Below are 14,603 nucleotides of genomic sequence, written 5' to 3'. Positions count from 1 at the left end.
TTAGGGAAGTTTTTGACTATAATCTTTTAAAATATCTTCTCAGACCCTTTCTTTTTCTTGTCTTCTTCTTCTGGGACCCCTGTAATTCAAATATTGGTGCATTTAGTGTTGTCCCAGAGGTCTCTGAGACTGTCTTCAATTCTTTTCATTCTTTTTTCTTTATTCTGCTCCTCAGCAGTTATTTCCACCATTCTATCTTCCATCTCACTTATTCGTTCTTCTGCCTCTGTTATTCTGCTATTGATTCCTTCTAGTGTATTTTTCATTTCAGTTATTGTGTTGTTCATCTCTGTTTGTTTGTTCTTTAGTTCTTCTAGGTTCTTGTTAAACATTTCTTGTATTTTCTCGATCCATGCCTCCATTCTCTTTCTGAGATTTCAGATCGTCTTTACTATCATTACTCTGAATTCTTTTTCAGGTAGGTTGCCTATTTCCTCTTCATTTATTTAGTCTTGTAGGTTTTTACCTTGCTCCTTCATCTGTAACATATTATTTTGTCATCTCATTTTTTTGATGGGTGGGACTGTGCTCCTTTCTTACTAGGTGTTTGGCCTGAGGCATCCAGCACTGGAGTTTGCAGGCAGGTGGGTAGAGCCAGGTCTTGGTGCTGGGATGAGGACCTCTGGGAGAGCTCACACTTATTAATATTCCCTGGGGTCTGAGGTTCTCTGTTAGTCCAGTGGTTTGGACTCAGTGCTCACACCACAGGAGCTCAGGCTCAACCCTGGCCCGTGAACCAAGATCCTGCAAGCCACATGGCATGACAAAAAAAAAAAAAAACTGGAACAGAATAACAAGGAATAAAAAAATAAAATTAGAAAACTGACAGATATATTAGAAAAAATAAAAATATAAATCAGAGAACAACTGGAAGGTAAAACAGAACCACAATAGCAAAAAAAAAAGTCCAGAAAAGGCCTTGGCTGTAGAGGGCAGGCCTTAAGCAGGGGAGGGGTTTAGGCAGGGGCAGGGTCTAGGCTCAGTACCCATGTGGCCAGATAAGGCACTGGGGCATCTGGGGGCAGGGCTTAGGCGGCCTTGGAGCACAGAGGATCAGTCCTGGGACCCCAGCAGGCTCCCCAGGGCCCAAGTGGGCAGGAGAAACACTAGCTGTGTTCCCCTCCAATCCTCTCAACCCCCGAGGGTCTCTCCCCATCCCTGTTGATACCCTCATGGTCAGTGGGCCTCTCCAGGTGTGGGAACCTCTCCTCTCCCCCAGCCAGCCCTCAGGGGTGCCAGTCCCATCCCACTTCCACTTCTCCTACCTCCTCGCTCACCCCCACATCCTACCCAGTTGCTTGGGGATTCCTCCCATCCTCTTGGGTGTCAAGGTCCCCCACCAGAGTCTAGTAGGTACCCTAGTTGTGATGCAAACTCCATGTCCTCTTACTCCACCCCCTAGTGTGTTTTGTTTTAAAGTCTATTTTATCTGATATCAACAGAGCCACTCCACCTTTCTTGTGGTTGCTGTTTACATGATATATCTTTTCTCCATCTTTTTACTTTCAAGTTATTTGTGTCTGAATCTAAAATGTATCTCCTATAGACAACATATAGGTGGATCGTGCTTTTTATCCATCTGACACTCTGTTTTTGGATTGAATTGTTTAATTCATTTACATTTAGTGTTGTTATTGATATAGTTATATTTACATCTGCCATTTTACTTTTTATTTTCTATATTTTTGAGTACTTTTTAACGGTTGCTCTAGGGTTTAACATACACATCTTTTAAAATTTATTTTATTGAAGTATAGTTGATGTACAATGTTGTGTTAATTTCTACTGTACAGCAAAGTGGTTCAGTTATACATATGTATACACACAGTTATACATATGTATACACAGTTATACATATGTATACATCATATATATATTGAATATAATTCCCTATATAGTAAGAACTTGTTGTTTATCATGTACATCTTAACTTATTAGAATCAACTTCAACTGTATATTAGCTTAATTCCAGCAACATATAGAAATATTATTCCTATATAGCTCTATTCCCTTTCTCCCCTTTGTGGTATTACTGTTATACATATATTACATCTATTAATGTTACAAACCCAACAATGCATTGTTAAAATTATTACTCTACCATCTGTCATTATTTTCCTAGCTATTACAGCTTTGCTCCCACCCACCTCCTTTGTGCTAGTATTAGCAGATATAGTCTAGATATATTACATTTCTATATGTTGTAGGCCAAACAATACATTAGATACATATTATTTTATACAATTGGTTTTTAAATCAGTTAAGAGAAAAAAGGAAAAAAATAGGAATTTATCTTTTATAATTACATAGTTACCTTTGCTAGTGCTCTATTTTTGTTCATGTGTATTTGAATTACCATCTGGGGTCACTTGCTTTCAATCTGAAGAACTTAGGTATTTCTTGTAAGTTGGTTCTGCTAGCAACAAATTCTCTCAGAGTTTATCCAAGAAAGTCTATTCTGCCTTTGTTTTTGAAAGACAGCTTTGCTGGATATAGGACTCTTGGTTGAGAGGCTTTTTATTTCTTTCTTTCAGTACTTTTAATATTATCCCACCACCTCTGGCCTCCAGAGCTTCTGCAGGAAAGTCAGCTGTTAATCTTTCTGGGGTTCCCTTGTAAGTTATATATAATTTTTCTCTTGCTGCTTTCAAGATTTTCTCCTTGTCTTTTGGTTTCAGCCTATTTAAGATGATGTGTCTGTTTGTGGGTCTCTTTCCATTTATCCTACTTAGAATTTGTTGTGCTCCCTAGATATGTAAATTTTTATTTCTCAGTAAGTTTTGGAAGTTTTCAACTATTATTTCTTTGAATTTTTTTTTCTTCTTTCTCTCTCTTCTCTTTCTGCTACTCCCATTATACATATGTTGGTGCAGTTAATGGTGCTCCTCCATTTGCTCCTGGCTGGGAAAGGAAGTCTCTGCCTGGTACCCCCTTCCAGGAAATCCTTCCACCTAATGATAATGGTGCTGGGGGACTGTTCCTTATTATTCTGAGGCTGTGTTCATTTTTTTTCATTCTTTTTTTCATTGTGTTCTTCAGTTTGCATAATCTCTATCAATCTCTTCAAGTATGCTGGGGTTTTTTCCTGCCAATTCAAATCTACTGTTGAGACCCTCTAGTGAATTTTTTATTTTAGTTACTATACTCTTCAATTCTAGAACTTCCATTTTCAAAAAATAATTACTATCTATCTATTGATGTTCTCTATTTGCTGCAACTTGTGTTAAAAAACAAAATTCAACAGAGTAAAACTGAAGATCTATTTGCCTTTATTCAATAATTCATGAATCGGACAGCATCCCACGTAGCAAGTAGAAATGTGCTCTGAGAAGCTGCACAAATTGTGAAGTTTTTATACGTAGAAAGAGGGTATGACAAAGAAGTAAAAGAACAGATTGTTTCAGGCAAGGTTACATTCCCTTAGGGAAAGGCAGGGATCTTAGGGAGTTTACCTCACTAATACTAACCAGGAAATTCCAGACTGATTGGTTTAAAATCCACTCCTGGGAGAGGCTGAGACTGCAGTTAGGTCAGGTATTATGTCTTACTGGGGCTTAATACAAGTGTCTCCATTTGGGGCTTTTTTTTTTTTTTTTTAACAATTCTCTTTTGATCTCTCCCTGAGATATGTAATCAAAATTTAAGGCAGTAGCACCACTCTCAATTATACCACTCTACGGTTCTCACAACTTTCGTTGATCCTTGATTTTTGCTTTTTGGGTTTTTTGTTGTTTTTTTTTTTTTCTGAACATCTGTGGTATTCACAGGTCACGACGTCAGGTTCACATTTTTTAAGTAGGTCACTTCCTCCATTTCTTTTTCAGTGTTCCAATCTGAGGGAGGTCATTTGCTTGGTGGCTAGTGACTACAAACATGCATTTAAAGCTTTTGAGAGGGCACAACACACCAGAGAGGTTATTATGATTATTGTAAGTAGGATAATTCTCAATGTTCATAAAGCATTTGGAGCTATGGTCCCCATGACCCAAACCAATCAAAATCAAATAAGTTAAAAAAAGACCCCACTGGACTTCCCTGGTGGCACAGTGGTTGAGAGTCCACCTGCCGACGCAGGGGACACGGGTTCGTGCCCTGGTCCGGGAAGATCCCACATGCCGCAGAGCGGCTGGGCCCGTGAGCCATGGTTGCTGAGCCTGTGCGTCCGGAGCCTGTGCTCCGCAACGGGAGAGGCCACAACAGTGAGAGGCCCGCGTACCACACACACACAAAAAAAAGACCCCATTGAAGGGTCTTTTTAAGCCAAATGGCTTGTTCAGTGATTTATGTGACTGAGCTTCAGCTTCCCCAGAAGTGTCAATCCAGGTGCAGCAGGTGGTGTAGGCCACAGCACACACATCTCCTTGCTCAGCTTAAAGATAATCCAACTTTGGTTAGGGAGTGTAAGGCTCTTTGCCGGGCAGCCAGTATCTTAGCAATTGAATCTGCAGTGTCTCCAAGAATTAGGAATGGTTTCTAATCATACTCTCATTTGTGTTTACTTCCACGTAAGGGGTTAGTCAGGTTTTTAGCACAAATGGGAAGAGAATCTTCTAGTCTGAAATAAAAAGTTGTTCTAAATTCCAGAGGTTACTCCCTTTAGCAGTGGTCTGGGAGGTATGGGTGATGGCATTATCTTTCCAGGCCAATGCCAGAGTAAAGGAAAGAAAGGGAAGAAGAGAAGTATTAAGTCTTGATTCAGCATCTTGGGTGGAAGCAGATTTCATTGATGCTGACATATTTTACAATAGAGATAACCTGAATTTGACTAGCAAGCCCAGGTAGAATAAAAGTTGTTTATCTGCATTATAGTCAGTATTGATAACTCTAAAAACATGTCTGTTTTAATTAAGCCAACGAACTTAAACTAGCTTTAATACTGAATGTTTTCTCGGACCACATGAACCTGAAAAGCATTTGGGTTAGTTTATATTTCTGAGAGTTTTTAGAATAACCAACCCATAATTTATATAAGTTCTTGTTTGTTTTTAAAGCAACTGAATAGAGCTCTTTTACAAATTAATTTTAGTAATATCATCCAGAGGTAGGAAATAACACACATCAACCACACATGCATATAGAAACAGGAACATATTATACAAATGCAAACAGAGACCTCATAGCTTCGTTTTAAAATTTTAGTTACAATTTAGTTACAAGTTACAATTTAGTTAAAATTTAGTTACAAGACAGGTATGATGATGTACCAATTTTTTGTCTGGAGCCTGTGCTCCGCAACAGGAGAGGCCACAACAGTGAGAGGCCACAACAGTGAGAGGCCCGCGTACCGCAAAAAAAAAAAAGGAAGTATATAAAGTGTTAGAATAATAGTCACATGGAAATCATATAGTATACTTTCTTAAATTGAAAAAAAGAAGTGAAAGACAAAGATGCAAGAGTTAAATTATATAATTGATATAAAATAATTTGTTGTATTTTCTATCCTACACTTGATTATTTTTGTATGACTTTTATAGATGCAGTCCTTCTAATAGTTTATAGTTGACTCTCACAGAATTCTATGGGATGGAACTAATCATATTCCTTGCTACCTTCCCACTCCTTCCTTTGCAACCTATATTTAATATTCCATGGATATACAATTATATATATTTTTAGTTTTTAGTTTTCCATTATGGTTTATTACAGGATATTGAATACCCTGTGCTGTACAGTAGAACCTTGTTGTTTATCTGTTTTATATGTAGTAGTTATATCTCCTAATCCCAAACTCCTAATTTATCCCTCCCCCACCCCCTTTACCCTTTGGTAACTGTAAGTTTGTTTTCTATCTGTCTGTGAGTCTGTTTCTGTTTTATAAATAAGTTCATTTGTGTCATATTTTAGATTCCACATATAAGTGATATACAGTATGTGTCTTTTACTTTCTGACTTACTTCATTTAGTGTGATAATCTCTAGATCCATCCATGTTGCTGCAAATGGCATAATTTCATTCTTTTTCATGGCTGAGTAGTGGTCCACATACACAATGGAATACTTCCCATGGTGCGGGGGCTGGGGGGGGGTGGCGGCTAAATCTCACTGCACCAAATTGTGTCCCCCGACACTCCCTGAACTTCGGGTAGTAAGTGTTAATTTCAGCTGCCATCACCACTGTGGTCTTAAGAAATATGGATCCCTTTTGCATACCAGAACTCAGTGAAGACACTCTACGCTTCCCTGCAGTACAGCTGAAACCAGGATAGCTGGTTCAAATAAGACTCTACGGAAAACTTAAAAGAGAAATGGACTCAGAAGCAGCATGGCACATGGCTGGCTGACACAGGCTAGATCTGCCCAGGCTGCCGCTACCTAGAGGCACTCACCACTTGGGATCATACAACACCTTCTCAAAGTCCTGACTCCAGAGAGCAGGGGTGCTCCCTTCTGCCTAGCTGGCCTTCTGCTCAGTTTCAGGTCCCTACTCATTCTTCCACAGGCCCTCCCCGGGCACCTAGCCTGCAGCAGATGCTCTGCACACACTGGGGATACAGTGGTGTTACAGAGCTGCTGCCCACACAGTGCATGGTCTATGGGAGGCAGCCAACAGATAACCAAGCCACTGACAGATGGCAGTAAGTGCTGGAAAGGAATAACTGAAGTCTCACTGAGGAGGCAACATTTACTGAGATCTGAAGTTTGGGGAGCCAATGCCTTGCAAAACAAAGAGAACATTCCAGGTAAAAAGAACACTAAGTGCAAAGGCCCTGAGACAGGAAGGAGAGACAGCAAGACAGCCACCGTGGCTGGAGTGGAAAGACCAAGGGAAAGGGAGCGCTGACAGGAGATGGAGAACAGGGCGGCCAACACACAGGGTCTTGCGGGTCTTGCTAACTGCGAGAGAAGCTTCTGAAGGGTTTGAATCAGTAGCAGGACATGGTATGATTTATATTTTAATTTAGAGCTCCCTCTCTGGCTGCTCTGTGGAACAAGTCAAGAGACTGAAGCTGTCTTCCAAACACAGTATGGTAGTGGTGCAGTAAAGTGAAAGAAATGGACACCGTGCACACTTATTTTGGAGAGAGAACCCACAGACTTGCTGATGGATGGGGAGGGTGTCTCCTGATCTGTGACTCATCCCCCAACAGCAATTCTTCCTACTCCCAAGGGCTAGGTTCACAGGCCTCAACAGGACAACCGGACGAGAACACAGACGGTGACTCTCCTTGCTGAAAGCCTGCACTCAGGAGCGAGGGGTGTCGGAGGACAGCTGTTCTTCCCTCCCAAGGACAGCGAAGAATGGAGGCATGGGTGGGAAGTGTGCATACCAGGTATGGAATGGTCAGGAAGGATCCCCAGAGGAGTAAGCTGAGGGGGGGCCTTCAAGGTGCAGATTTGGCTGAGTCACCCTGCAATGCCCATCAACTGAACCTCCAACACACTAGTATTGCCTTATGCTTGTACAGAGCTTTGTACTTTGTACATAAACGCTGGCATGCCATTGTCCCAGCCCCCTGAGTTGTTATGAGGAGATCTGCACAGGGCCTGCAAGGAGAGGAGATGATATTGAGGCAGGGTCCCTTATGATGCAGAGCTAGGAGCACACATGGCTTAGGGAAGGAGACGGGCTACAGGAACTGGACCCCAAATGGAGGGAAGAGGAGAGAATGACCACTGTTCCAGCATCCATCCTACACCAGCTGGTGTGCTGGGGCGTGGCAAGGACCTCTCATTTCATCCTCACCATCGTTAATACAACGAGCTGCCTAGGGCTTGGAGGAGTGGTGATGCTGGGGATGGGGGCGATCAGCAGCCCTGCTTAGCCCTCATCAGTCCTTACTGGGACTTCCTGTCACACTGCTCACTGATTATCGCACTTGTTTGGAGCAGTGGCGGTACCTCACCCTCCCTCTAGGCACACTCCAAGAACCTACAGAATGCTCACGGGTGTCTGGGAGCGTCGGAGGGAAAGGCAACTCTCTTCCCTAATCCCTGCCCCCCTCCCCCGCATCGACAACAAAATGTGAAAAACCCTAGAATCATTGGAACTACGTCAAGGCTCCCATTTTCGATCGTGCCTGTCACTGGATTTTCCCAGACACTTCCTAAAATCATTTGGCGCGGACCGTGCCTCTACTTTTGATGGCTTCTTAATCAGAAGTATGCAGAGCACCGCCGGCATACTCCTGCTGGCCGGCTGTCCCAAGGGTCGCGGGCGCCGAGTGTTCCCAGCGCACAGCCCCCGAGGCAGGCCCGGGGAGGAGGGGCGCGTCCCGACCAAGCGCGCTCCCCGACCCGGCTCGCAGGGCTGAGCGTGACCTCCCGCCTACACTCCTGCCCCAGACGGGCAAGGACGCGCAGTCTGAGCTGGGTCCTAGAAGGAAAAAGTGAGCGCCCGCCGGTTCTACTCACTGTCGTGCCTGCGGGGTGCCGGCCGCCTCCCTCCGAGGATGCGCCCGTCCTAACATACGCGCGCCAAGGCCGGCAGCAGGGCGCGGCCCTGCGGGCACCGATAGCTGCCCAGGGCCCCGCGCGCCGCGCCTGCCGCCACCGCCCCAGGTCTGCGTGCGCGCGTGCGTGAGCGCGTGCCGACCGGGCCCGCGACCCACACCGGGGTCGGCGCCGCGGCACAGCGCCCGCGGGGCGGCCGGGAACTGGCGGCGAGCGGAGGCGCCGCGTCCTGCCCGGTGGGCGCCTGGCCTTGCCCGAGGCCCGCGCGCCCCGCGCCCGCTGAGGGTTCCCGCCGCCGCAGCCACAGAGCCCGAGCGGTTGGCGGCGGCCGGGAGCCTCCTTAGCGGAGCCCCATGATGTCAGCTGGCCCGGAGCGGCGGCCGTGCGGCGGCGGGGATGGGGCCGAGGACGCCGCGCGGCCGTCTGCACGCCCCTCGCCCGGTCCGGGCCCCGGCTCGCTGGCCCCGTCGCCCGGCAGCCCCGCCGCCGCCGCGGCTCAGCCGCCTGCGAACCTGTGGCTGGAGCTCGGGCCCGCCTGCTCGAGGGCGCAGCAATGCCCGAGCGAGTCGAGCGGGCAGACGAGCGGGGACCTCGGCACCAGCAGCAGCAGCGGCGGCGGCAGTAGCGCCGGGCTGTCCCCGGGCTCCGACTCGGACAGCAGCGGCGTGGTGTGCGGCGGCCGCAGCGGCAGCGGGGGCATGCGCGGCGCCCTGTCCCGCTCCTGGAGCCTGGAGAGCCTGCGCTCGGCCACCGCCGGTAAGGGCGCCGCCGTCGCCCCGCGCGCCGCCGCTCCCTGCGGCTGTCCGTCTCGAGCGCCTTCTCTCCATCCCTCTCGAGACGGTCTCTCCTCCTGTCCTTTCCTCCTGCACTTTTTCTGTTGCTTGTTTCCATCTTTTGGTTCCTGGCTTCCTATTGCTTTGCTCTTCCGATTCCTTCTCTCTTTCCGGGTTTTCTTCCGATTTCCCACCACCCCCGTCCCGTTTTCACCCACTTCTACCTGTTACAGCCGAGCCCTGGTCGGCCCCCTCCCCCCTCGTAGCCGGACGCGTCCTCAACTGGGAAACTGAGTGTTTACGGTGAGAACAGAATGTGGTCCCTTGATGCGCCGTTTCCCTGCCCCAGACTGTTCTTGACCGATGGCACAGGTCTGGCTTTCCGAACTGCAGCTCCTTGAGTTCTGTAAATCAGAGGAGAAAGGAGAGGGCTCACTAGCCATGGGTGGACCGGATTCAGTGTGTTTGGTCCTGACTCTAGGACTGAGGCTCCCTGCAAGAGGAGGGGCTCTAGAGGTCCCTTCAGAGGGACCCTCTGAAACAGTGCGGTTTCCGTGAGATGGGATTGCTCTGATGTCCCCTGGCACTGTGTGCCCCCCCCTTAGGGCTCCCCTTCTGCCCCAGGGACCGAATTCTGGGTGCAAATTGATAGGAGACTTTGACCCTAAATATTAATTAGCAAGGAAGCCCAGAGTGGTGACCCTTGATTAGTTGCTAAACTGCAATCTTTATATTTTACTTCTTGGAAACCTTCAAGTTATTTTTGAGCCCCTGTAATGAGAGCTGTAAAGGAAGACAGGTGCTGCCTGGGAATCAGGGAGGTAATTCACCCATTATGCTTCTGGTTGGGGGTGGGGATGCTGCCTGTGAAAGCCGTAGAGCCCCAGGTAGGCAGTGGAGATGAGGGTCTGCATGTGCCCGGGTCAGAGCAGCAAAGCCAGAGAGGAGCAGGGGGGCCATGCAGGCAGCAGGGTTGTCTTGTCGCATTCCGTCCGCTGTAGTTGTCCTGTCCGCGCCCGCACCTCTCCAGGATGGAGCACAGGCCAGGCTGAGGAGGACCAGAGGTCGGCTCTGTGGGTGTAAGAGTACCAGGAATGGCAGATAAAGGGTTTGGACTCTGCTCTAAAGTCCATGGGTTTGGAAAAGGAAAGTGAAGGACGCCCAGACCCCTGCATTGAGCACTCCATGACCCTCATCTGTCCTGTCTCAAAACAAACACATGAAACTCAGAAGAGTTGAGTAACCCAGCTGTTGGTGTATCCTCCAACTAAAAGTTTTTCAGAATTCTGCCACTCTGAGTCCCTCCCATCCCAGTTCCCTTGAAACTTGCCTTTCCCTCCTCTCTGGGGTGCTTAAATAGCCCCTAATTCGAGAAAAACAAACTAGATAATAGCGATGGGGGACTTCAAGCAAACTGGCCAAGGAACCTTCCTTCTCTTTGCCTAAATGAGTTGCCTTCCACTTCTAGAGTCGGAGGGCGTACCTGCTCCACGTCAGCACTGGCAAACCGGTTCAAAGAGGCTGCGGGAGGTGGCCCTGGTGCCTCCCTGGACTCCCTTGCCATCTCTTCCTTCTGCCCCGGGGCAGGGGTAAGCCAGATGGATACGGCAGAGGCCTGGGTTTATTAGGCACCCCTGCGATCCAGGGACTCTCCAGAGCAGACTGGGGGCACTGAGGCAGCGTGGGTGAGTTTGAGAGATAGCAGCTGTATGTGCACGAACGTGTGGGGCAGGTGTGTGTGTGGGTGGGGTGGGGTGAGGGCAGGCAAGGTGAAAGCTAAGGCCCAGAAGGCTTCTCCTTGAGGGGCTCAGAGCTGCCCTTGCAGTGGCAGGGCAGGGTTTAAAGCAATATGATGTTGGAAGAGTTGACATGAGAACCTTCAGACCTCGACTTTCTGCCTTTTTCTGGGAGGCTCTCCATGGGTAGTGTGGTATGAGGGTATGAAGGTATGAAGGGGTACATGAACCCTGTACCCTTGAGGTATGAAGGGGTACATGAACCCCGTACCCTTGAGGTATGAAGGGGTACATGAACCCCGTACCCTTGAGGTATGAAGGGGTACATGAACCCCGTACCCTTGAGGTATGAAGGGGTACATGAACCCCGTACAGCTGTGTGAGTGCATGGAGCCATCTCTCAACTGAATTCCTGGAGAGAATTAAGTCCTGATGTCCTGAGGCCCCCATTATATATAATGAGTGAATCCTCTTCTCTTCTGGAATGGTACTAGCTATTTGCCATCCTTGGGAGGAACTGAGAAAATAAGCATTCAAATAATTTTCTTTGGATTTGTGGTTCAGTTGAGGAAGTCTTGTTGGAAAGGCTGCCATAGAGGAGGACTTGATAGGAAGAAGAAAGGGAAGGTGCATTTGTCGAGCATCTTCTATATATGCCAGGTGTGAGGCTCCATGTTGCTTCATTAACCACATAAAAATCTACTGCTATACTACAATCCAGGTATGAAAAGAGGCTCGGAGAGATGCAGTAACTTACCCAAGGTTGCCCAGCTGGGTCATGTCTGACTAGAGCTTCAGGCCTGAATTGGTGTGACTTTAGGGGGGGCTCTTTGCTGGGTTTGGAGTGGAAGCTGGGCCAGGCCCAGCAGGGAAAGGCAGCATACTGGGGGGATTCACATATTGAAGTAATGTCTTAGCTACTTGCATGGTCACTGTTGTCTTTATTCAACAGACAGCGCTTTTATTCTGGGTCCCAGGTACCCCATTTTCAAAATGAGGACATGGAAATCTAAGGTCTGACCTCTTTTCTAATCAACTCTAGAATTCCACGATCCTAGTCAGGGCTGTTGAATTAAGGTGGGTTCCCACTAGTGAGCTGGCATTTATTTCATATTGTATTTCCATTTGACTGGTCTGTGGCTCTAAGACAAAACATATGTGTGTTGAATTGAGCTGTGTTTGCCTCTGAAGGAAGATTAAGAATTACCAGTAGAAGATCCTTAGCAAAACTTAATTATTGTGGTTGTGATTTTTGTGATGAAGTGTGTTGCTAAACATTTTAAAAGCTGTCAGCAAGAGCCAGAAAGGTTAGTACTTGAGGCTGGAATTACAGCTAACCTGCTGGGCAGAACATTAGCCAGGAAATCCAGCACAGAACTGTAAATAGACCTTCCTTGTTTCCAAAGACTTTTTGTTTGTTTGTTTGTTTGTTTTGTTTATTTTTGGTTGCTTTGGGTCTTTGTTGCTGCACGCGGGCTTTCTCTAGTTGCAGCGAGCGGCGGCTACTCTTCGTTGCGGTACAGGGGCTTCTCATTGCGGTAGCTTCTCTTGTCTCAGAGCACGGGCTCTAGGCACGCGGGCTTCAGTAGTTGTGGCTCGTGGGCTATAGAGCGCAGGCTCAGTAGTTGTGGCACAGGGGCTTAGTTGCTCCGCAGCATGTGGGATCTTCCCAGACCAGGGATCGAACCCGTGTCCCCTGCATTGGCAGGCAGATCCTTAACCACTGAGCCACCAGGGAAGTCCCCCAAAGATCTTTTGAATTTTAAATATCCAGTCTTGGCATTTTCCACTGAAATGTCACTTACCCTGGTTTGGAGAAGGCTTTCCTTAAAGGCAGATTCTGAAAATAAAATGTAGTTGACAGAGTGGAATTTCCATAGCCCTTTCTTCTGCCCAGTGTTCTCCTCTCCCCCTAAGCGCCTGTAGCCTCCGTAGCCCTCAGCTATGCTATCACGCCACTGTTACTTGGCTAAGGCTTTTAAAATTCCTATTCTGGATGTGTTGTCTCACAGGCTTAATTCTCAATTCACGCTTCTGGGGTTGACGGTTCTCACTACCTGTGCTGACAGCTGTCACTACCTGACAGTTCTCACTACCTGGTCAGTGTCATATGATTTCTTGGGAAGAGAACCCGTGCTACATCCACATTCCTCTGCAAGCCCTGGAGGCATTTTTCTGGCTCAGAAGGGAATCAGACTCATGAGAAGGCTGTGCCTCTCTTGCAATCAGACATTTATTTAACACATCAGGCTCCAGGCACAGCTCTAGGCACTAGAGATGGCAAACAAATTGTACAAGGTTATTGCCCTTAAAGGAATCACAGCACAGAGAGAGACAGGCAGCGTCAATTCATTATGATAAGTGCTGTGATAGAAGTAAACTCAATGGGATGATGTTCCAGAACCACTCTCAGTAGATAATTCTCTAGAAGGATTCACAGAGCTCAGAAAAGTGGTGACACTTTTAGTTCCAATATATTACAGTGAAAGGATTCAAATTAAAATCTAGGCAAAAGGTGCATAGGACAGAGTCCAGGGGAAAGCAGGCACAAGTTTCCAGGTGTCCGCTTTCATGGAATCCCATGGACCATACTTAATTCTCCCAGCAACATGGCGAGAACATGTAGGAAGTATTGCCAACCAGGGAAGTTCACCCAAGCCTTGAGGTCGAGGGTTTTTATTGGCGGTCAGTTACTTAGGCATGCAGCATCCACAACTGACCTTAGTTACTTAGTCTCCAGTCTCTACAGAGGCCACTAATATAGTGTAGCTCAAGGGGCCCAGCATAAATCATATTATTAGCATAAACTATCTGTCATGTCCCAAGGCCCCAGGTATGCAAAGACACTGTTAGTGGGCAGGATATTTTAAGGACTTAAAGTCTGTCTCCCAGGAGCCAGTCCTTTCTTCCAAATATGCAAGGCTTGAACATCTTTGTCTTTACTGCACAGATAAGGAAGCTCAGAAGAGGGGTGCCAGGCCCAGCCTGTCATGGGGGGCAGGGACAGGAGGAAGTGGTTCAGAGAAACACATCAGGAGGAGGTGTTGCCTGAGCCTTAATGCCTACAAGTTTGTTGTGATGAGGTGTAGAAAGAGCTTTGGGGAGAGAGGGCTAACATAAACAAATGCTGAAAACTGTATGAAGAAAGGGAACCTGTGCTGACTGAGCATCTGTGCTAGGTACCATGCCGGGTGCTTTAAATATGCAGGAATTGCATATACTATGGAATGAGAAGCATAGCAAGAGATGAGTCTGCAGACAGGAAGCCCAGACTGTGGCTGTATGCTAGAAAATGTGGACTAACAATTTTTGGAGCCATGGAAAGGTTTCAGGCAGAAGGTTGATGTGGCCAAATTGCTTATATACTTTTTTTCCTTCTTTCTTTATTTTTCTTAAAATTATACACAGTAAAAATTACTCTCTTTGGTGTATAGTTCTAAGAGTTTTGACAAATTTAAACAGCTGTGTAACCACCACCATAATCAAAATATAGAAGTTTCATCACTCCAGAAAATTAAAGCTGCCCCTTTGTAGTCAACCCTTTCCGCCACCTCCAGTCCCTGACTAGTCTATTCTCCATCCAAATGGATTTGCCTGTTCCAGAATGTCATATAAATGGAATTATATCATGTTGTCTTTTTAGTCTGGCTTCTTTCACCTTACATAAATGCATTTGAGGTTCATCTATGTTTTTCCATATATCA

The 14,603-nt window shown here is 46.8% G+C and overlaps 1 protein-coding gene across 3 annotated transcripts in view; it reads left to right on the top strand.

The window, feature by feature from the left end:
- Positions 1-14,603, top strand: part of LOC132428716 (rho guanine nucleotide exchange factor 4) — a 136,435-nt gene that overhangs the window by 51,347 nt on the left and 70,485 nt on the right. Inside the window, exon 1 of one of the 3 annotated variants that reach the window (XM_060017015.1) lies at positions 8,580-9,146. The exons of the other annotated variants lie outside the window; for them this stretch is intronic. Within the exon in view, the coding sequence (XP_059872998.1) occupies positions 8,744-9,146 (403 nt within the window). The 5' untranslated portion in view covers positions 8,580-8,743. Of the gene's footprint in view, positions 1-8,579; positions 9,147-14,603 lie in introns of those variants that run through there. 3 annotated transcript variants of the gene reach the window in all.

The sequence above is a fragment of the Delphinus delphis genome, chromosome 7 (assembly GCF_949987515.2).
Source record: "Delphinus delphis chromosome 7, mDelDel1.2, whole genome shotgun sequence".
In the NCBI taxonomy this organism is placed as follows: domain Eukaryota; kingdom Metazoa; phylum Chordata; class Mammalia; order Artiodactyla; family Delphinidae; genus Delphinus; species Delphinus delphis.
Note: the sequence above shows the minus strand (reverse complement) of the source record. Positions and strands in the feature narration are given on the sequence as shown.